The sequence below is a fragment of the Solanum stenotomum genome, chromosome 6 (genome assembly GCF_019186545.1).
Source record: "Solanum stenotomum isolate F172 chromosome 6, ASM1918654v1, whole genome shotgun sequence".
NCBI classification, from domain to species: Eukaryota; Viridiplantae; Streptophyta; class Magnoliopsida; order Solanales; family Solanaceae; genus Solanum; species Solanum stenotomum.
This window is the reverse complement of record NC_064287.1, coordinates 38,488,164-38,512,924: the sequence shown is the minus strand read 5'-3', so window position 1 is coordinate 38,512,924 and position 24,761 is coordinate 38,488,164. Positions and strand designations below refer to the sequence as shown.

The following is a 24,761-nucleotide window of genomic DNA, read 5'->3' as shown; positions in this document are numbered from 1 at the left end:
TAAAGAGTTCTGCATTATATATAGAGAGAGAGATGTTGCATCATGGAAGTTAATACAAGGAAATGGCTTCCAACTGCAAGTAATACAGCATACAACAAGTGGTACGATTTTGTCATCAGCTCGATAGTCATTCCTTTTTTTATAAGAAGCATGACAGACATTCATATTTTTTCTACAATCTGAAAGAACTTGTAGAGTATTCACAGATTGAAATTGAATTCAGTCCAAAGTGATCAAATTACATAGTGAACTTTAGACGTGCATCGATATAAACAGAAAAACTTTATAACTACATTGACGGCATTAGGAGCATTGAATTGATTCAGTATGCACACTTTCCTAGATCCATGCAGCAAATTTAATAGTAAAACATGGGTTAGTTTCAGTTAACATAATTACACATTCATAGCATGTATGATGTTACTTACCTAGGTCTGTACTGCAAATATTTGTGTGGTACAACGTAAATTTGGTTTAAAATATCTCATACTCATGCACATCCCATGAACTGCATGTAGAAGAATAAAATAACATATGCTCTTCCGTTGGATCCCAGGTGCAAATTGGGGGAAGGGTATCAGAGGAACTTGCACAAAAGAATCATTCCCTTCATCACAAATTGCGACAGTTTTTGAGAGTAAAAAACTGAAAATATGTTCCAGTATCTTGGTGCTTGATATAATGAACATATAGGCGTTTGACGGTTCATTTTTTAACTTAAAATAGGTAATTAAATCTCAGTGCAATTTGTCGCATAATCAGGGACACAGATTATAAATTGTTTGATACCTCATCAGATAGGATAAAGCTTTTCTTAAACTTATTGTCGAACTCCTTTTGCTTCTCAGAGAATAAACTAGTGAGTGAAGTACCTGGAACAATGGGAAGAGTTTTGTTTAGGATGAGGATAGGAAAAAATTCATATAGCATAGACAATTTCCCCAAACTGAACTTAATCAACATATAGTTACTGTTAGAACATGAATATGTTTATATAATCCTACTAGAATAGGAATAGGTTTATACAATCCTATTAGAATAGGAATAGGTTTATACAATCTTATTTAGAATAGAAATAGGAATACAAATAGAAATAAGAATAGTAAATGGTATCCTACTTGGTAAAAGATTGTATTCTAGTGTCCATAAATAGGGTCTCAATGTAATAATCTAGACACAACAACAATTCAATAATATTCTTTTCCTATATTTCTCACATGGTATCAGAGCTTCTACGATCTTGGTAAACAATCAAAGAGCTTCCGCTGCCGGCAGATGGCTATTACCCATATATGTTGCCCGTCTGGCCAATGATTATGTTAGCAAAAGTTGGGTGACCGTCTACCTTTCATGTGATTATTTTCTCATATCTAATTTGTGTAGCACCGTGCCATCTTTCCGGTGACTACTTTTTCATACTTAATTTGTGTAGCACCGTGACATCCTTCCGATGACTACCTTTTTTGCATATTTGATTTGCGTAGCATCATGCATCCCTCTGGACTACTTTTCATATTTAATTTGCGTAGTACCGTGAATTTTTCCAAACTACTTTTTCATATCTGAGTTGCATAGCTCCGTGTGTCTTTTCAGTGACTCCTCAGATTTGATTTGCATAGTTCTATTCGTCTTTCCGGTGACTCCTCAAATCTAATTTGGGTAGGGTTGTGCCATCATTCAGACCCTACCCATATAATTTCTCTTCAATAGGGTCGTGCCATCATTCCGACCCTACCCATAATATTTCTCTTCTTCAATAGGGTCGTGCCGTCAATCCGACCTTTCCTATATAATTTCTATTTTCTAGTTGGGTCATGTCATCATTCTGACCCTATCCATATAATTTTATTTCTTAGATTGTGACCACTCTCAGCCATCAAATCTAATACTCTGGCGTATGAGCATGTTCTGGCCAATTTTTCGGTGACTTTCTTGTTTAATATCGACTCATCTATTGATTCCAACACGATCCATATATTTTATACTAGATTTTGAGAAGTTTGTATCCCAGGGGGAGTTTAGTAGCCTTGTATGTCGATTATGTGAATCACTCTATGGTCTGAAACAGTCTTTGCAAGTTTGGGGAAGTTCAACACTGTAATTTTATCACTCTGTGTTTTATCGACATTATGCATCAAATTCAGTATTTCATGAAAAGATTCAGCACATTGAGATTGACTAACATCATGCATCAAATCCAGTATTTAATGAGAAGACACGCTCATTGAGATTGACTGTCAATTTTGTGAAGTCAACTGATCAACTTGCAGATATCTCACCAAGCCCCTCACCGATCCTCGTATTAATTACATTTGCAACAAGCTAGGTACATGAATTGTATGCACTAGCTTGAGGGGGAGTGTTAGAACATGAATATGTTTATACAATCCTACTAGAAGAGGAATAGGTTTATACAATCCTATTAAAATAGGACTAGGTTTATACAATCTTATTTAGAATAAGAATAGGAATACAAATAGAAATAAGAATAGTAAATAGTATCCTACTTGGTAAAAGATTGTATTCTAGTGTCTATAAATAGGGTCTCAATGTAATAATGTAGACACAACAACAATTCAATAATATTCTTTTCCTATATTTCTCACACAATTTGGGTTTAGTAAAAAATTTCGGCGCAAGAAATTTTTTGAATAAACATTTCTTTTGCTCCTAGAATCAGACAACAATGACCAAGGTCAAACTTCAACTGGTATATGGGACATGGCAATAGAAATGGGGAATGCATAACTTTCTAGACTGTTTCTGATATGAAAATTCATAATAATTTCAACTAGGTAAGCAAGCTTAGAGCTGAGGGTCTATCGGAAACAACCTTTCTACCCCATAAAGGTAGAGGTAAGGTCTACGTACATCCTACCCTCCCCAAACCCTACTTGTGGGATTATACAGCTTACTTAAATTGACAGTTTTACTTAGTCTTAAACACGTATAAGAAATACAGAATATACTATTTAACTTTAGGGTCAACGAGGAAAGTTCACATAATAGGGACTCCTGAGAATTTAGCAACTGAATTCCATAATATTATTTGTAGTAAGTATTAAAATGTCCTATGAATTGTGCTTGAAATATTTACAGAATGATCCAACTTCTCATCAAATCAGTATGTATTCAAGTGTGTCTAGTAGCAATTCTACATCACTAATTAATTCCTCTTTCGACCAAGAAGAAAACAAAAGTATACAAATGTTTTTTTTATCTTCTATTTATAGTAGGTTGTATCTTGAAAGCATTTCACATTTCTCTCTTTGACTCTTTCAAAATAGCCACCATATAAGGTTAGAATAGTTCTCCACCATTTCTGCTGTTCTTTTGACATGCCCCTTCTTTCTCAGCTTCTCATCAAATCAGTTGTATCTTCAGGCATTGTCCGTTCAATTCACAGCATTTTCAGAAATAAATTTCATAATTATGAAACAATAGTGCAGTGGAAAAAAAGGTTAATGGTTTCTAGATTTGTTCCAAAAAGATGGCACCTGTTTCAAACTTGAAACCTCTTTTCTGGAGGTTATCCTGTTTCAACCATGTTTTTCTTGTAACTACCACAAAATAAGCCACTTTAAGTGGTGGCTTTAGTCTTCATATGTTCTTCTAAGGCCATGAGTTAGTACTCTGTGGGTCAGCAACCAAAAACTTATAACAAGACTTAACAGAAAAAGGATCCAGAGTTTTGTAGCTTCCTAAGTATTTATCCTCAGTGTTTGGATTAGGTTGAACTTTGGAAAAGTGTACGCCTAGACCCAGATGAGCTTAAACGGATCGATATGGACAGTGAGGATTCACATAGGCAACCCACAACTTGCTTGGCATTGAGATGTAGTGATTGTTGTAATAATCTGCCCTTGGGGTGTGGTACAGGGGAAGGCATAACCCTGTTTTTCCAGCTCTGGTAAAGAAGCTAAGTGGTGAAAATCCAAAAGCCACTAATATCAAGCAATTATTCATACTATGCTAATTGCTAGTCCTAAATCTTGGATGTGAAAGAAAGCTCAGAACCATATATAAGATACACTGAAAGAGAATTCCATAGTTCTTTTGTTTATGAAAACTTTATGCCTATTGCCTAGGATGTGGTATTAGAGGCAGACATAACCCTTCAGGCTGTAGTTTTTCCTAGTTCTGGAAAGGAAGCTAAGGGTTGAAAGCTAAAAGCTAGAGCACGTTCATGTTACACTAGTCCTCAAGGTTGGACATGAAAGAAAGCTCAGAAACATAAATTTAGATACACTGAAATCGATAATACAGGATCCTTGCTGCCTAAGGAAATGTGCTTTCATGCTTTAGAGTTCCTCTTACTCGAACAATTAATTTTATCCTGCAAGCGTCAGAGAAGCTAACCACATATAGGGAAAAGAGAGATAATAAGTGAAAAAAGAATTACTGGAATGATTTTGTTATCAAGCAGACGAACAAAAGACAAAAGTAACCATCGGGATAGATCATCAACACAAATGTGTTGGAAACCAAAAAGTAATATTTACATCAGTGAATCCAAAAACCATAAATATGGTTCTCAACAAAAGAGATCCAATCATCTATGCAAATAGGGACCTCGTAAGTACACCAAAAAGAAACTAGAGACAAAACACTCTCTGAAATTTGACAAAATATTGCTCCACCCCTTCAAATGCTCTCCCATTTTTCTCTTTCCAAATGACCCACATGATTGCTAAAGGGGAAACACTCCATGCCCTTGGGCTTCTCTTCTCCCTCCTAAGTCCAACTTTGCAAAAGCCTCCTTTACTGTGTCCAGCATCACCCATTGCATCCTAAACAAGTTGAGGGCCACCCTCCGTAACCAATTAGCCACCTTGCAATGCAATAGGAGATGATCTACATTTTCTCTTGTGCTCTTACACATAGAGCACCAACTAACATAGGTGATCCTCCTCCTTCTTGGTTTCTATTGTTACGATCGCACCCCCTCTCCGTCAACCATACAAAGAAACATACCTTCCTTGGAGCTCTAGGGATCCAAATAGAGTCATGGGAGAAAGTACCTTCCCCTCTCACTAGTAACCTCTTAAAATAAGAGCAAACAGTGAATAATCCATATCCACTCTCTCACCAGCTCCATAAATCTGATAAATTATTAGGAGTGGTTAGCCCATACAAAAACTCAATCAGATTGTGAAATTTGTCCAACTACTAATCCTATAGGTTCCTTCTGAATTTAAGTCCCTGTGAATAACCCATCGTGAGCCACAATTTGTTTGACTGTCTTCTCTCTTTGTTGCAACTACTTTCTCATGCTCCATTAGGGTTCATAGTCTCATCCTGAAAAGGTTTTTTTCTTTCTCCGGGTATACGCTAAACTGTCACTGCTATCCTATCAACAGGTCAGTCAATATCAGTAGTGGAGGAAGAAGAGTAGTGCCTTTTTTTCAGTTAGTCTTAATAGTTTAATAATTCAACTAGTGGTTTTCTTGCCTAAAAAGGAGTCAGCCCAACATGGGCTATGATAGACAAGACCAAAGATTTACGCAGTCCTTGTGTGCTTGGTTTGTGCCCTGGCACAGTAGAATTCGAAGATGCTAAGATGCACGATATAAATTAGGAAAGACTTCTCACAGCATGTTCTCCCCACACCACGTATGAGCCCAGAAACTAATCATGCTTCCATCCCCAACCTCAAAGGAAATATTTCCGCAAAAACCCTTCCATCTTATGAGGGAAGCAACAACGGGTACCATAGAGAAGTGGCTTTGCAACAATCAGATTTTCGGCGAGGTATAATAAAAGGCTCTATGCGGGCTCAAAGGCGCAAAATATTTATTTTGAAACTAGTAACCTAAAATATCAATTACAAAAATTAGGTCATCTATATACTCTGAATTGCACCAATAGCAAAGAGTAAGAATACAATTCATTTAAATCCTTCTTGAAGGGCTACAAGTATCTTCAAAACACCTAGAATTCCTTTTCTTGTCTACATATTGACGCAAGGGTAATTTTCCATCTGACTTTGTTTGTGTTGCTATCCCCCTCTATTTTCCAGTTTTATTTTCAGTTTATCATTGCCCATCTTATACCTCTGAAATGATAAACATAACTGACTAATCACTTTGCAATGTAGAAAGAGATGGCTAATTGCCTTTGCATTTTGTTCACATAATTAGCATCTTGAACACAAATGGATTCCCTTTTTCCTCTTTCCAAACCCATCGGCAGCCCCTTAAAGTTGGCACCAATTTTCACTTAAACACCTCAAGTAGGCTTTGTTCATTTTAAACACCTCAAGTAGGGCCCCGCTGTGTCATTTTGACACTTTTTTGACAATCAGCTGAAATTACAAAGTGTGTGTAATACACTCGTGGATGACATGACATGATATGATGACTAATTAAAAGTTGACATGTGGCATTTGAGTGTAAAAATAATAATTTTAAAATAAATTATAAAAAAACAACTAATTTTCAACAAAAATAAATAAATAAGATTACCTATTTTCTACCACTCCACCCCCACCCCATCAGCCTTACTTCCGTCCTTTTTGCCTCCCCAACCCTCCCACCCTTTTTTGGTTATTCTTCCATTTTTTTTTAAAAAAAAAATCATTAGATTTTAATTCTTTTTTTCTTTTTTTGTTGTAAATTTGATTTTGAGAACCATTTTATCGATAGTAAGGTGAGGTTCTGACAGATATGACATTCTTCTTCTATTTCTTTTGAAAAAAAATGTGTGTTTTGTTCTAATAAAATGTTTTCAAAATTAGTGTGAGTTAGGCCTAAGTCCTAATTTCACATGGTATCAGAGCAGGGTCCATCTCACCCAATGTTGGGGTCCCCAAAAATAAAAATTGCCCACGCACCAGGTGCTAAGCACTAGGGGTCAGGTGGGTGTTAAAGAATGACAAAAGTCCCACATTGGTGGTTAATGAGATGGGTCGACTCCTTATAAGGCTTAGGCAATCCTCCCCCCTTTGGGCTAGCTTTTGGGGTATGAGTTAGGTCTTAGACCTAATTTCACAAATACTATCCAGGACTACTTTCCCCTGATTCTTGCCCCTGTACTCTGGGACTTCATGTCCAGTACCAGGCCTTTCAACTCTTTTAAGCCTTTTATTTTAGGAGTTGTCGTAACCCCTGGCTCAGGTTCCTACATAATAGATACTGTCAATCTTCTTGAAAAGTGTCAGTCTCTTTTTCGCATCCCTGAAATTCAATCCCAACGTGCTTGCTTAATTTGATTATGTTTTGATGAACCCTTAATGATGCATCCATCTCCCCATCAAAATCTTCATCTTGATGCTGAAAATTTAATGCTTCAGCATCCTTGACAATCCGTGCAGCAGCTTCAGATGACTCAATTAATTGCATGGCTTTTTGTCTTTATTACTATGAATCAGTGTTCCAACCCCTTCTATATTTGTCATTGCATCTATGTAATCATCTGATTCTTTTTGGTTCACCTTGTCATACAATTTTTGTGCTTGGTTCTCTTCTGAATTTTGAGTCAGCAAGTCCCCAGAATTACTATTGAAAAACCCACATCTAGACAATTTGCTTTGAACTCTACCAGCATTGGACCTATTTGCATGTTGCTAAAAATATAAACTGGTTTGATATAAGGAGATGAGCCTCAGTAAGTAAAACTGGGCCTGTTTTAAAAGGTGGCTCCTTTGCTCTTTAACTGATGATTGCCTGTTAGCCTAAATCAGGGCCCAAATTTTGCTTAAGTGGCCCCCCACTCCAAGACAGGTGTCTCTGGATCCTTGGTAGCTGCACAATTTTTTTAAAAAAAACTTCCTCAGAGGTGTTCACATGCTTGTTCTCCTCTATAACCCTAGCTCTTTCTATATACGGCTTATGCCCATTGGTCCTTTGTCATCCCTGCTTCTCCATCTCCGGCGAACAATTACAAATCTCTTTTCTACTAGACTGCAGGTCAACATTACATTCATTTACCTATGACAAACAAATGGATCATCTTTAATCCCCTTTGACCTCCATCGCTTTTCTACTTTCCTCATTAGATACATGTTGAAGTCAGATTAATTCCAGAATTTCTTTTTAAACATTTCCACTTATTAACTAAAAGAATCTAAAGATTTCCACTTATCAACAAAAAAATCTAAAGATTTCCTTTTTATGTCAATCATACTCTAATGAACTCAGCATAAACCTGTCAGCCTGCTGGCCCGTTCTTCAACTCTTGAATCACGAGTACTGGTTCCAGAGAGAAAAACAATGTCTGCTTTGAAAGGAATCCTAGCAGAAATCTGGATTAAAAAGAAAACCTACTTAACAATATATAGATCAGCAGTAGTGAAGATAGTGATAATTGACTGAGAACGTACCTGAAATACTAAAATGTTGGGAGAATCATCAGATGAGTCCGAAAGCTGTAAATGGCCAAATTGTCTTGCCTAACAAAACATGGACGAAAAGCAAGCAACAGACTAAGTGGCCAACTACTAAGGTACAAGGCAAACTGTAAGATTTGACATAACTTCCAACAATGTAGCTACAAATATGAATAGTATGCGTACTTGGACTGCCAAATTTGCCTGGACTAGATCAGAGAGATTGTGAATGTGAGGTGTCTTGAAGCCAGAATAATGTACTCCAGATACATCCTACAAGAAGCTCTTCAAATAAAAATCTAACCGCAGATAAATGCTAAACAATAAGAGCACCTGCTGAAACATTAAAAAGAGGGTCATAGAGTACAATGCAGAACTACCATTTCAGTTCTTGTACTGTTAAAATATAAAGTACAGATTTGCAATTCAAAAGAATGTCAAAACGATGTCAAAGCAATCTTCTAGAATTAGCAATAAACTACAGGAAAACAACATTATAATAGAGGGATCTCAGTCATGCAGTCTTCATGAAAGAAAGTGATAACAACATAATCAAGGTTTCTCCTATATAATTACAACATCTCAGAGCAGAAGGGATCAGTTCTCCTATAGAAATAACATTTATTCATACCTATCTTTTGAAAAGAAGGCAGAAATACTAGTTAAATGGAGCTTTTTATCTATGCTTTGAATGACCAAAACACAAGCTTCTTAAAAAGAATCTTTAAACACTAACAATCCTTTGCCTTATATGGAGTTTATTGTTAGTAAAATTTACTGATGAAAGCAGTGTATACATATGTATAAGGTGTTAAAGATGCAACTAAGTCGTCGTCATCAACCTCACTTTGGTATAAAGCAACCTCAAAGCCAGCATGCTAACTCAAGTTTGACAAATTTCTTCCCTTTGCAAAGCACTCTTCGTGGTTGACTGAAATTTGGTAGAAGAAAAGGCATATCTAGACCTGAGAGATTACATCCTTCCCTATAGAAATTTTTCTTTGAAATGTGAATGGTTGAATCCAAAGCAACACTGAGTGTTCTGGAAACTCTGTGAAGAATAAAATAAAATAAAAAGATTATGTCCCTTCCTAAACAGGTATGGATACTAGAAGCTCTAAAACAGAGCACTGCATCTACAAGTTCAATTTTGCACTAAAGATAGAACCAAAAAGTGTTGTTAGCCTGTATCTTCTGAATGGAACTATATTTGCCTTTCAAACACCTCAAGTTCCTCTTTTTTTTCTTCCAAATTTTTCACCATATACAAGTTGGTTCAGTATTCCACCATTTCCTCCTTCCTTTATCAGGCCCCACTGTCTTGTTTCCTGGCATCCTTTCCTCTAGAAACATGGAAACTAACATTCTAACTACCCTACTAAAACTAGTATATAAGGTAGAAATGACTGAGGTTCTTTTTTTTATTTCCAACTCATCTAATTTTAGAAAGACTGGAAATGCAAAGCATGACAGGTAAGCATTTCTCGACTTTTACCTTCTTCCAAAAGTTTTGTAATACACCTTGTACTCTTAGTCATTCCCCCTCCTTATTGCACTCTTTTATTTCGCTACCAAGCTATATCCTTACATTAACCATCATCCTTGTAGTTCAACATGCAAGAGCCAAGTCAGTTTTGGTTTGAACAGGTACTTTTCACAAACTTTTCTCCAGCTCAATTATCTGGAGGGTTACTTCACCCTGAGTTCATGCTAAAGCAACATTTTCCTGGGTTCACCTTCATGTGAACCAAAGAATAGCCCTCGATATATATTTTGTAATGAATCCATTAACATCTAACCAGAAACTTAACCAGAGCAACATACCTCCAAAAGTTGTACGTGACAAACAATTGGAAAGCATGATTATTGTGTGCCTAACCTTACCCGAGGACCACAAAAGACCTCCTAGGCACTTACTTAGCTATCCTCACAAAGCAACAGAAATGAAGGACATAGAACCCTCCAATAAGAACACAAAAAAAAGGAAAAGAAAAGAGAAAGGTCACTCAATGTAGCATTGTCACTTCAAATATTCAGTGCCGCTAAAAACAATTTTTTAAATAGATCAGTCTCCTCTTAAAATAATAAGCCTACAAAAATCAGAAGAGAGATTTTATCCCAAGCCTTGTCACTGAAGAGCTTCACATCTTCGGAAGACATGTATAAGGCAATAGTTAAAAGGTCAAAGAACCATATGAATAGATGCATAATCACAGCTGATTGAAGATCACTGAAATAGTTGACTTTTCAATTGCAATTGAAAATCAGTCAGCAAATTACCTCTGAAAATAAGTGGAGCTGCCAGTCTCCAATGTCACTACATGATCCTGACGCCAAAATAGAATCACCATGAATATCCAAGACTCTGCTACCCAAAGTAAGACTTTTCCCCCCTTCATCAGCCACATAAAAAAACAAGTGTGCGGTTTTTAACATTTCTTCATCAGGGACAGATCTGTGAAGAAATTTGAGTGTCAATTGTTTAAGGGATAAAAGACATGAGATGGAGATACAAATTCATAACTATCATAAGATTTCAGTTGGAAATACAGCTTTTCAGAAAAGAATATCATTCATGCTTAAAGTGGTCGCAATACTAAAATTAACTTGTGAAGTAAATGCAGTAGAGACTTTTAATAAGAGAACACAATACCCTAGTTAAGTTAATGATGATCATCTGTGAAAAAATAACCAACAGCCACAATCACTGATCCCACTGCTTTAAGATGCAAGAGGCAAACAAATTTTCAAGAGTCCAGGCACTCTAATCTCATTCAGCAATTTTACCACACTTTTTCTAATGTGTTGTACGCGCACTTTAAGTTAAGATATGCCATCACACATGAAATTTATTATTCAACTTGAAATGATCTTACATATTGTTGATTAGCATAATTTAAAAGGCATGATTCTAGAAGATTTTACTCTTGCCTAATTGTAGGAGAAGATTGATTTTATTAATTAGCTGGAATTCACTGTCTTTCCTATTATAGTCATAGGATTCTTTGTATAAATGCTCTTGTTTTATGGGATGTAAAAGTACAAAGAAGCTTTCTCTTCTTGACCAAAATATACAGATATATCTTCCAAGAAATACCCTTTTTTTTCCTAGATAAAGTAAATTATATTAAAATCAGAACCAAGATGGTACCGTGTGGAGTACAATCTACCTGAACATTACAGTTTCTCCACTACATCCTCATGTTTTGCAAGAAATTCAGAAAGTGATTCACATTTTCTACGTTATAACCCCTACACCCAAAGTACAAAAAAATTTATCGTCCAGACAAACCTAAACCAAAAGTATTAAACACCTATTCTTTACAAAAGAAATATGATAATTCTTCCCTTTTAACATCTGTTCCTCTCCAACCAAATAGTCCATATAATGCATAATGGACCTGTAGACACATTCACAACATGATACCAAATAAGAAAGGAGTTGATGAAATAAAGACAAACTCAATTTGTTGATTACCTAGGTCATCATTCAATCAACCAATGACACCTATATATCATTAATTGCAGAAAACAGATGAAATCTGCAGCAAATGACTAAGCTTTGTATAAGCCGAAGCAACGTGCTATTTCCTTACTAGAGAACCTGATTGTAAACAAATTTCTACTTTGACAGGCATGACATCCACAAGAGCCAAGTATTTGCATGTCAGGCTAAAGAAAGGAAGATCATGAGAGATGGTAAGGAGAAGTACTCATCGCTCTGCACTCCAATTCGAACAGCCCAGTCTCCACCGTAGCCACTACCATGATCCTTGGATTTCAGAAAACTAGTAGTCAAGGTCATTGTCTGTTCACTCAGAACCTGATGTCCATAATCCCGTCCATTATGACTAGTCCAGCCATATTGTTTCAACTCATCTGAATCTTGGCATACATGACGCATGAAATACCTCTCATTCTTGACTCCAAGCCACATTAAGCCAGCAACTAATGATTGCGGAGTCCTGCATGTTATATTATAAGAACATATAAAGTGAAGCTCCATCAAAGAGTATATTACAAACATATAAAAAAAAAACAATGTAGTATACAAACAATAGAGAAAATGATAAAAGAGTTAACAAGACAACACCAGTATGGGCATCCCCAGTATCAGTAATACTTTTATTTCCTACACTGGACCTTGGTAACTGATGCATCAACAAGTCCGTTGCCTCGACAGAAATGCTCAATTGTGACACAATTAGTTGTCGCGTTTCTCAAGTTGAACCAACAAAATCTACTCAAAATTTTCAATGGGATAATGAGATAAACACCAGGATGCTAGCATTATAGCATTCTATTTATCTCCAACATCTTTCTGTTTTCCATGACCTCAATTCCTCAAATATTCAAATAGAAATGGTAAACTAATACACAGTGAGTGCAGAACCTTACCATGTATTTGTGCAATCTCTGCACCAAATGTCACAGCTTGGAACTGGTTGCATTCATTCATTTCATGATATTAGGAATCAGGTAAAGCGCGGTGAAATGATATCACCACTTTGTAAGATTAAGATACTTCCTTCTGATTATGTCAGCAAAAGATGAACTTGTTTTATTCTTATGCTCTAGTTACAATAACCAAGAAAGTCTATCTATCCACATTAATTCTATGATCTCTTTTTTTCAAACTGGTAAGGTTGTAGTCTCCAGCATTAAGGGTATGCTGGTCACCTCCAAAAAAAAAGCAATTACAAACTTCCTAATAAATCTATAATTTGAGCAGTATATTCTATACACAACTGTTTACACCAAAAGAGCAAAGATAAAATACAATTCATTTTACTTTATGAATGGAATTGGACATGTCTTCAAAACATCTGTCATTCCTCTCTCTCCATATTGACCACCACATACATGATAGGATTAATCTCCACTACCTCTTCTGGTTCTTGCTTCCACCCCTCCTAACCCAGCAGCTCAGAAGGTCTGATGTATGCTCTGGCATGATCTAACTAGTGCATGTACTGATGAGGAAGACGTTCCATAGCTGGGTAGTAAACTTGCAATACAAATATAGGTGTTTGTTAGTTTCCCATGTCATATTATATAGAAAACACCGGGAAACAAGCTGTCTTCCTTTTCTCTGCAACACTTCTTGAGTTAGTCATACCCTCTTAGTAACCAACCAAGAGCCACTCATTCTACCTCCCAATCATTTAGTAATCTTCTGAAACAGATGTCCCATACCTGTGTTGTCCAGCAATCAGAAACAGTTACCTCACAATTCACACAAATTAGGTGCAAGTCTGGGGAAGACCTCCTTAAGAGGACTTAGATCAATCCACCCATCCTTCAAAAATTGTCTTAGTACCATTTCACACCTTGAGACAAATATTTGCTTCCAATACTGGCCATAGGTTCTTGATAGTCCTCCAAACCCCCATTCCATAACAATGAGAGACAGTTTTTGTACACCAGGGACTGAGTTAACCATAGACAGTCACTATGACTTCCTTCCACAAGGCTCTTTCCTCACAAGTGTATCTCCACAACCACTTAATTAGCAAGCTTTCATTCTGTAGGTTCAGATTTCTGATTTACAAGCCCCCTCTTTTCTTGCTAAGAAGCATTGTTTTCCAGTTTACCAAGCAGTACCCCATCCCTTCTTTATTTCCTTGCCATAGAAATTTTCTCCTCAGCCTGTCAAGATTTTTCACCAATTCTGCTGGAAGTGGGAATAGGGACATCACAAGAATGGGCAAAGAAAGGTATTGGGCCTTCCCATTAGCTAACTCCCTCCTAGATACAGGTATTGGGCCTTCCCATTAGCTAACTTCCTCTTCGTTTTCTCAACGATCCCATCCCAGATTTCCAATGCCTTATGTTTAGTACCCAGAGGAGTTACAAGATAGGTTGTAGGTAACTGTTCTCTTTTGCATCCCAAAATGTTTTGCCAACTCTTGAATCTTGGGACCTCCTTGATTGGGAATAGGTTGCTCTTCTCCATTTAACTCTCAAATCTACTATAGCTTCAAAGAGGACCAGGATTACTCTGATATATTTGATATGTTCAGCTACTGGCTCCGAGAAGATGATGGTGTCATCTGCATAAAGCATAGAACATATCTCCTTTTCCTCCCCCACTCTGTCACTGATCTGAATGCCCCTGATCCACCCACCTCTTTTGAGTTGCAATTCTCATCATGCTATCAGAACCCTCCATAGCCAGGATGAATAGAAAAGGGGGGAAAGGATTACCTTGTCTCAGCCCCTTTCTGATGAAAAACACCCATTGGTTCCCCATTCACCATAACAGAGAACTTGACTGTTTTGATACAGTATTCAATCAATTTCAACCACCACTCCCAAACTCCATTTGTCTGAGAGTATTCAATAAATAGGTCCAATTTCACATGACCATAGGCTTTAGGATATCCAGCTTGCACATTATCCTGGGACTCCACCTTTCCTTCTTGAGTCTATGCACTCACTGACTATAAGAGTTACATCCATGATCTATCTCCCTTTTATAAAAGTCATACGGTGCTTTTGACCAGCTTGTTCACCATTTTTTTAAGCCTCTTCGCTAACAGTCTAGCAATGATTTTGTACATCCCAATTCCCACCAACCAGAGAAATTGTTTGAAGTCCTTCAAGTCTGTAGCACCTGGTTTCTTTGGAATCAGGGCAATGAAGCTTGCAGTGAATTTTTTGGCAAAGGCTTGGTTGGAGTGAAAATAGTGAACACTATTAATGATGTCTTCCTTAAGATGCCCCAAAAAGATTGGGAACCCATTTGGCCCAGGAGCCTTCACATGTTAAGGCATTCTTATATTTCCTCCTTCCTTTGTCTCCAATTTCCCCTATTGTTTTTATTCCACTCCAATTTTGCTTTAAGCATTTTCAGCTTTTTAGCTAATACATGTCCTAGTCTGCTATTCACACAAAAGGATTCCCACCATCCTCTGACCTTGTCTTGAAAAACAACTACTTCCAGCCACCAAGTCTCAAATTTGATGTAAGACTTCTTTCATTCCCAGTTTCCACAGGACAATAAGATAGGATTGTGATCAAAATTCAATTTGGGAAAAGCTCCCCCCACCCAATTCAGCACAGTGTAGAAACCTGTCAATTCTGGATGCACATCCATACTCCCCTCTTCTTCCATGTAAAATATCCTCCAAATAAAGGAGGATCCACCAGCTCTAGTTTCTCTATGCAGTCAGAAAATTTTGTCATAGCACAACTTGTGTTAGTTAGTTCTCCCTGAAGGATACCTACTGACTTAATCCATGGCCATTTGAAATTGTTTTTCATGTCTAACAATTCTTGCCACAGAATTCTTATGGCCATTCTATTACAATCTGCATATATTGCACTTAGATGTCGGTTCCAGTTATCACTGGCATTTCAGAACCTACCAGTGCATGGTTGCCATTGACCACCAATTCTTCATTCCAAATTCTTTTATCCCAAAGAATTAGGATCCCACCACTACTTTCCTGAGCCTTCTTATTAATCATTCACATTCATCCTCTTCCTTTTCAAATCAATGATAGTCTCTCAGAACAAAAAAATTGAAGACAAAGCCTCACTCTGGGTACAATCCAGTGTACTTAAGCTTAGCCAACTTTTTGGGGTTGCTTTTGAAGATGTGATAAGAGGTGGCTTTTGATCTTTTTCTGAGAATTGATCAAAAGAGGGGGAAATTGAGGCAGAAGAAGGTGGAGACAACACCAATCAAAGCAAAGAACACAACCCCAAAGGAGATAAGAAATTTGGAATTCCATGTTAAGTTTAAAGAAGGGGAATCAAGAAACACAAATCTCCAATGAAAGTCAAAATCCTTTCTTGGAATGTAAGGGGGGTAAATGGGGAAGAAAAAAGGGGGATAGTCAGGATATTATTTCAACATTGGGGGGTTGATATTTACGTTCTGGTTGAGACAAAATTGAGAGGATCAGAGGTGAATGTATTCAAACAATTATGGCAAAATAGATGGATGGGGGAATTTCACTTGGATGTTATAGCCAGAAGTGGTGGTATCGTAGTAACGTGTATAAGAGGGTGTGGAAAGGAGAGCTAGTGACAGCAGCAAACCAAATGGTAACCTGCAAGTTTGAAGGCATTAATCAGGCATTCACCTGGTTTCTTTCAGCTGTGTATGCTTCTTGTGACCCAATAATTAGAAGAGAACTTTGGCAAGACTAAGAGAACTGTGTAGTGGGCCTTGGGTAGCTTGTGGAGATTTTAATGACACAAGATATCCAAACGAAAGATCAGAAGGACATAGAATTACTACGCCAATGACTGAATTTTCTGAATGGATCAATGAGATGGAGTTCATCGATCCTTCTTTATTTGGGGTGTCCTTCACATGGAGAAAGGGGGGCAACCACATGTCAGCCTCCAGAATTGATAGGTTCTTATTCTCTTCCCAATGGGATGAGACCTTCACATGGATTAAACAGAACATGCTTCCCAAAATAGGTTCAAACCACAATCCAATTATGCTTCAATGTGGAGATTTAAATTTGAAGAAGTCTTACTTCAAGTTTGACAATGGTGGTTAAGGGTGGAGGGTTTCTCAGACAAAGTTAAAGAAAGGTGGGCATCTTTCAATATCAGTGGTACGGGCTCTTATGTCCTAGCCTCCAAGTTGAGGATGCTAAAAGGGAAGCTAAAAGAATGGAAGCTGGAGAATAGGAACAATTGGAATCAAAGGAAAGAGGCAATTCTAAATCAGCTGTCAATTATAGAAAAGACTCAAGAGTTGAGATTACTATTAGAGGATGAGTTACTTCAGAAATTATATCTTTCAATGGAGTTTGAAGATGTTGCAGAAAATGAGGAAATAGCTTGGAGGCAGAGGTCCAAAGTACATTGGCTCAAACACGGAGACAAAAATACCAAGTATTTTCACAGGATGGCTACAGCCCATAAAAGATTTAACATTATTGACCTTAGTTGCGCGGACTCTTCACTTTTGATGCCGCACCCATGTTGGATTCACCAAAAATACACTACTTTTGGAGAATCCGACACGCACCCGTGGGTATTTTTGAAGAGTCCGAGCAACATAGCTATTGACAAGTTGATGGTGGAAAGGGTTACAGTAAGTAACAGATTCAGATGCTAAGGGAACCATAATCAGTAACTACCAAAATCTATACAGAGAAACACTTAGTTCCTAATTTACCCCTATCATTAATTATAGTCATTTCCCAATCACATTTTTCAAGACATTGTATTTATTATATTTAAAGGGTGATATAGTAAAATTACCCTTTTATTTATAGTTTCTTAAAAGGCGGAATGACCTGGGAGACCCCTGTACTTGACTTCGTTTGTCAGTTGAACCCTCATACTCATCACTTTGCCAACCAAACCCTTAAACTCATCGGAACACAATATTTTAAATCCCTCTGACCATTGACCGAGCTTATGTGACATTAATATTGGTGAATTGGAAATATGTGTGATAACACGCGCATTTTACTTTTAAAAAAATCAATTTAACAAAATAAAAAAATAAGATTCATCTTCTTCAACCCTCCTTCACCCACCCACCCACGACTTTCTTCTTCTCCACCAGCCTCTCTCCTCTACCCCTCACCACAGCTCTCAACTTTCTTCTTTTCCAGCCCATTCTTCTTTCTCCAACCCCACATTCACTCTTCTCCGCCTCTTCTTCTTCTTCTTTTTTTATACAAATCGATTGCCTCAACTTCTTCTAAAATTTTCATTTTTTAGGTTTGAAAAATATTAGTATCATTATTTTATTAGATGGTTTCAACGAGATATGGATAATGTGAAGGATGATTGTGACTATTGAAAATTTTAAAACTCCATTGATAAGCTTGAAAAATCTTAAAACATAATAAATGGGTCTTGTGAATTTGTAAAATTAATTAAAAATTTTGATTGGGGTTCATTGAGTTTGTGTTGGTGAACTTGTAGTTGAATTTACAAGTTAAATCGAGAAGAATTTGATCTAATGGGTATGAATTTAGTGCTCAATTTGTGACCAAATATGAAGAAGATGACTATTTGAAAAGTTTAAGAAATTAAAAATTTGAACTAGATTCAATGTAAACAATGGAAGAAAGATTTTGTTTTGGGACGATAATTGGTTAGGAAATGGCAGCCTCAAACAGCTCTTTCCAGACATCTATCTGTTGAATCAGCAACATGAGGCCACTGTGCAAGAAGTTTGGTCCATCCATGGATGGAACTTAACATACAGAAAGAGGATACAAGACTGGGAGGTGGATAGACTAGCTGAATTTTATGGCACCCTGGACCATTTTGGAGGATTGAAAGAGGGAGAAGACACTCTTAGGTGGATTCATCACAGCAAAGGTATCTTCACAATTAGCTCTGCCTACAAGAACCTGAATCAAATGGGGACTCAACTCAGATTTTTGCCTTGGAAGCTTATCTGGAAAGTCAAAATTCCATATAAGGTGACAGTCTTTACTTGGTTGGTAGTTAAAGAGGCGGTACTAACACAGGAGAATCTAATGAAGAGGGGAATACATATGTGTCCTAGATGTTTTTTTTGTGAGCAACAGGCAGAGACAACCAACCATCTGTTTCTTCATTGCAAGGTGGTTAGACAATTGTGGCACTTATTTACCAGCTTCAGGGGCACAAACTGGACCATGCCACAAAGGGCAAGTCAGGCTATAGAAAGCTGGAACAATGAAGGCAGTGGCAGTACAGACCAAAGCAGATGGAGGATTGTCCCAGCAGTGATTTGGTGGACCATATGGAAGGAGAGAAATATGAGATGCTTTGAGAGCAGTAGTAGTCCTTTACACAGGATTAAAATGAACTGCATAATCACTTTTTGCTATTGGTGTAATTCGGAGTATGTAGATGATCCTATAGCGGTTAGAGATATTCTAGGTCCTTTGTAAGATGAAGTAGGATCTAGTTTAGTTTTGTTTTAAGTGCACGCAATTGTATGTAGCTCCATGATGTAAATTTGGGATCCCAGCCTTTAGTGCCAAATATTAATACACAAAACTGTTACCTTTGTCAAAAAAAAAAAAGTGATCTATTATTATTTTAGCACTTAATTTCGTACGTGGCACTAAAAATTGATGTGGAATTCCACGTTTAATCGCATCCATTACACGCACACTGACCGGAGGAGAAAAGGGCTTAAAATGTTGTGTTCTGATGGGTTTAAGGGTCTAGTTGGCAAAGTGATGAGTATAAGGGTTCAACTGACAAACGGAGCTCACTCAGGTGATTCTGCCTTCTTAAAAAGTGTGCAAAGGCAATAGTGGACAAGTATTTTTGGACAAAGGGACTATAAAAATTTGTCAAATTTTTGGAACTGGTAACTTTTCTATATATAAATATTACACTTCAAAAATTAAGAAAAAAAATTCTCATTTTCATTCAACAATCAACCCTATAACATTCCAACTAAGAATTTTAATTTTCATCCGAAAAAGGATTGGTATTCCTCCCCTTGTTCTTCTTCTCCCCCGTCACAATTCACCAAGCATATCAACCTTCATTAGTTTCCCCTTTCTTTTTAAACTTCCTTTCCCCTCCTTTAGGCTTCATAGATTTTTAATTGAAGTTGTCTCTTTCCACTATTCTTAGAATCATATCTAGGATTTATGCTCAAACCCATTAGCATTTACTCTAAATGTCTTGCATGCTTTCCCATGACTAGTTGCTCCATTTTGATGTCTCAATTACTGTAGGACTTCGAATTTGATCGTCGGAATCACATAAGGGAAGAAAGAGACATTCACTTTAATTGTAACGAGAATTCAGAATCTGAGTCAGGAACTGAAGGAGCGGTGCTAGAGACTGACCTTGGCACACAAAAAGAATAATTCCTTCACTCAACTTCATCATCAACTACTAGATCATGGATCGAGTGTAGTATCTCTACAGGCTTCATCTAAATGTTCTATGGAGGCTGAGGAGGGATGGATGAATTAGAAATAGGACCTTTTTGCCTTATAAACTTGCTAGCCTTGCTTGGTTTGGCCAAATTTTTAGTCCCGCTTTCCCTCTTATAACAGTGGACTCTTTAAAATAATAGGCCTGATCTATGTTTTTTGTTCTAAAAGGTCCATTAGCATCATTTTAATCTGTAACTGAGATGGAGTTTGTTCAACTAAAGGACCAATTCCATGGTTTAGTTCAAATATTTGGCCTTGTTTGTCACTCATGTGGTCCACCACTACATCCACCATGTCTATTACTGACTACAACTAGCATTTTGGGACTCGAGGTAGCCGCTTCTATAACCATCGACTTTGCTACGTCAGCAACCCCATTATGATAAAGGAATAGTCATCCGCGATCAAGACACAATATTTTCAATCTCCTATTTCCGCCTCCACCCTAAAAGAGGATCTAAGAGAGAAACTTTGACGCATAATCAAGCCCAAACTAGATCCGATTGTTCTTTTGTTTCAACATCCATTGCAACAAAACCACCAAAAATATCTTCAATGGATTTGCAATTACCTTCTGACCAAGAATGAAGAAGAAGACCTAGGCTTTAATCCATACATGTTTTGAGTTCACCTTGTTCATTTGTGTGATGGACACCGGCAACGACCAATCCAATGAAAGTCTTCTCTTATTTCAAAACCATTTGTTTTCTTCAACCCTCGTAGCTTCTTGTTTTGGCGGAAGATAGAGGAGGAATTGGTTATGGGAAAGATGTGGTACTCTAATGCTGGATGTAATTTGCCATCTTTCAATTAAACCAGCTTTGAATCACTTTCAATTTAGGAAATGTTACCAGTTCCAAAAAAAAAAATCACTTCCGATTTAGGGGATACATGGAATGGATTGTTAAAGGTGTCACTCAAGCAGTTTGAGATTTCAGGAAATATGAAATGTTTTTGCAGTTAGGTTAATTTTGACCATATTTTTTTTATAACTGTAGTGTCCGGGTCAACTTGCGCGAACCTCAACTAATTCCACAGGATACATGTCACCTCCCACCAGCAATAGATACCAAAAAACTATGTCCTTCAAGGCTAGAACATATACGAAGAAATCACCTAGTGTTTTTGTTTTTACTAGGATTTGAACTTGAGCCCTCATGGTGCTCAATCCCACTTTATTAACCACTAGGCTACACCCTTGGGTGTAATTTTGACCATATTATCCATCACTTTTGCAACATTTACCCCATTTTCCAACCAATCTTGTTCAACTGCAGCATTTGTACATGAAAACTCCAGCGTGGTGCGACACAGTAAGGTGCAAGGTTTGCCTAGGAACTAAAGAATTCTCCTAGCAGTATCCCTCCATCCTATATTCTATCCATTTTTTGGTAGAGGCTTCCCGTATCCTATGCATGATTCTATCCTTACAAAAGGACCATAGCAATTGAAATTCAGGTACATCCTATATGAAAAGTTTCATCAATTTTCAGTCATCTTCGAAATGACGACTCTTTTCAATTAGCAAAAAAAACATCCATTAGCATTCTTACTAATATCTAAAAGTTCTAAAGATTTTTCTCACTCTAAGAAGAACAATCTTTTTGCCATAATAGAACAGAAGTTAACTAAGAAAATCATTGAAGATAGTCATCGAAAAAGAATAAAAAAAATATCCATGTTTCCCAAGAAAAAGAATAGTTTGCTATCTCTTGATGTTGATTGGTGCCCAAATACTATTGTGATGAAAGGACATAATGATCTTCCTTATCAAAAAAAGGCATAATTTTTATTATTATAAATTGTGATACGTCAGTAACTAGATTATTTACATCACAAACCAGGACTCATGAAGACAAACCTGACTCATGGACAATTTAAAATTAAAAGATAAAGGGAAAAGAAAGAACCATCTAAAAACATGAAACTTTCTCTAAGCCTTAATCCTTACCTTGTAGCTTAAGATACAACAACTACTACTACCATGTCACAATCTCAAACTAGTTGGATCAACTCTACCAATCCTCAACATCCATTCCTTTCTACAAGGATGGATTCATTCCAAATATTATTGTGAGCATTCATATATATTACTCCCTCCGTCCCATTTTATGTGAGGTACTTTGACTCGGCATGGAGTTTAAGAAAAAAAGGAAGACTTTTAAAACTTGTGGTCCAAAATGAATGATAGAAATTTGTGTAGCTGTAAATCATTTCATTAAGGGTAAAATAGACATTTTATAGTCAAATTGTTACTTAATATAGAAATGTGTCATTCTTTTTGGGACTGACTAAAAGGGAAAGTAAATCACATAAATTGGGACAGAGGGAGTAACTAATTTTGTACTCAGTCAACCTAAAGCAAAACTTATGACACTTCCAATGTGTGCACCTCTATTTATATTCTACTACTTTTAATTATAGGCAAAAGACTGCCAAATGATACAACCCAAACATATATAAAATAAAACAAATTCTACCAATGAGAAATATATTTTTGATTTAAGTAACATATTATTGATGTTGTGGGAGAAAAGGAAAACCCATACACAAGAATTATACCAAGAGGTAGAAAATCAAACCAAGTGAGCAGAATATACGTACCTTGCACGAACTCCAAAATAAACCTGAGGCCTGTAAGTACCCCAGTACAAGCTCTCTCTATGCTCTCCTTGAAACTGCAGGAAAAAAAATAGAATTATCAAAATGAAAAGAGAAAATCTGTAAATGGAAAAGAAATCAATTGTTTGTGAGTTAAATTTACCATTGGAAGATCCATTAGTTTTGGAGCTGGAAGTGGAGTGATGACTCTTGGTTTTTGAGGTTTCTCCATGGGATTAATGAGTGTGTAAATGAAAAAAAGTGCGATCGCAAAGGCAATAATTCCAAACCCTATAAGGAATTTGAGGTTGACGCTGAAAATGTGAATTAAGCTGTTATTTCTAGTTTTATCCTTCCGTAGAATCTGATTAGGATTACGGATTTGGGGATTTTCGGTGGAAGATTTCGAAGCTCTGCTCCGAGTACTTCCCCGTGAAGTTCCCGCCATTGTCGATCGTATATTTCCAGTTTCGCCGTCTGTCGGAGCTTTACGGATACTGGAACTGAAGTGAAATGACTGAGGAAGAGGACGTTGAGTTTTTCAGATACGAATTTGGGCTTTTGACTCTGTAGTCAACCTTTCGGCCCATAAAAGCAAAATCTGGAAAATTTTAACAAATAATCACTAGATAGTTATGGAGGTTTCTAAATTGCAAATCAAATGTCATGGGAAAATTACGCATATAAGCAAATATATACTAGTTAATTAGTTAACATAACTATAGTTTGGCCTTAATTACAATTCATGACCTACTTTTAGCTATAATTATGCGGCTCAACTGTTTAGTTTGTATAATTCACACGTTTGTATAATTCGAAATTTGTATAACTGTTTACACTTCTGATGTTTGTAATTGTATAAATTCGTTATTTTGAGTTATAACTGAATTATGCAAATGTACCCGCAAATTATACAAACATGCGAATTATACAAATTCGCGAATTATACAAACGAGTCAGCTTAAACTATAGCTACAACCTGTAAATATGAAAACGATAGTTATGGAGCATAATTAAGTTTATTATAGTGATTATTTGCGAAAGTTTCTCATCTTATATATGGATTATTTATGTTGAATCGACTACTAAACATGAAATTATTTATGCACTATTTAATACATGCATAACTTACATCTAAATCAATTATGAAACGACCCCTAAGGGGTTAGCCGAAGATGAGGGTGTGCATCAATTCGGTTCTGATAGTGATCTTTAAGGGAATTTTCGTTAGGCTATTAAAATGTATATACAAATTTTTGGATAAAATTAACATATTATTTTTAATCAAATATTTATTCAACAAACTAAGCCTAAAGCAAATGACGTTTATAGTGTTTGTTAAATAATTGACATATGATACGTTATACAAGTTTTATGAGAGATATACATTCTAATATATGGACAACTTATATAATTGTATATTTTCTAAAGGACAAATCAACTAATGTACATTAAGATACAGTCAATGATACATGTTTTATAATAGACATAATTAGGGGTGCGCATCGGTCGGTTCGGTTCAGTTTTATGTGTTATTGGTTCGGTTTATCGGTTTTCGGTTTGTAAATATGTCAAATCGATAACCAAACCAATAATATATTTCTTATCGGTTTATGGTACTTAACGGTTCAGTTTTCGGTTTGACCAATAAGAAAATACACATATATATTAATATACACGGTAATAAAATTTTCATACAAACCATATGATTTTTCCAGCATATGGCATGAAAGTAATAATCATAAAAGTAACAATCATTTTTCTTGCAAGTCTAGACACTAGACACATTCAAAGGAAAAAGTGTGAAAGTAACAATCGTTTTTCAACAAGTGTAGGCAATTGGCACATTCAAGTTAGAAGTGTGCTTTCAATTACATAATGAAACAATAATTAGGGTTTTAAGTAATAGGGTTTGTAAAGTGTAATATAATTAGGGTTTACTGGTCTAGGAA

General features: G+C 36.5%; 1 protein-coding gene across 2 annotated transcripts in view; it reads right to left on the bottom strand.

Annotated features, from left to right (window-relative positions):
* Positions 1-23,445, bottom strand: part of LOC125868829 (mannosyl-oligosaccharide glucosidase GCS1-like) — a 206,422-nt gene extending 182,977 nt beyond the window's left edge. The window contains exons 1-8 of one of the 2 annotated variants that reach the window (XM_049549404.1): positions 22,973-23,445; positions 22,813-22,886; positions 12,040-12,291; positions 10,607-10,781; positions 8,513-8,599; positions 8,321-8,389; positions 8,146-8,242; positions 790-872 (exon numbers count right to left, since the gene is read on the bottom strand). In XM_049549404.1, the coding sequence (XP_049405361.1) occupies positions 790-872; positions 8,146-8,242; positions 8,321-8,389; positions 8,513-8,599; positions 10,607-10,781; positions 12,040-12,291; positions 22,813-22,886; positions 22,973-23,257 (1,122 nt within the window). In that variant the 5' untranslated portion in view covers positions 23,258-23,445. Of the gene's footprint in view, positions 1-789; positions 873-8,145; positions 8,243-8,320; positions 8,390-8,512; positions 8,600-10,606; positions 10,782-11,496; positions 11,632-12,039; positions 12,292-22,812; positions 22,887-22,972 lie in introns of those variants that run through there. The other variant, XM_049549405.1, reaches the window with a different exon arrangement.
* Positions 23,446-24,761: the final 1,316 nt, after the last annotated feature.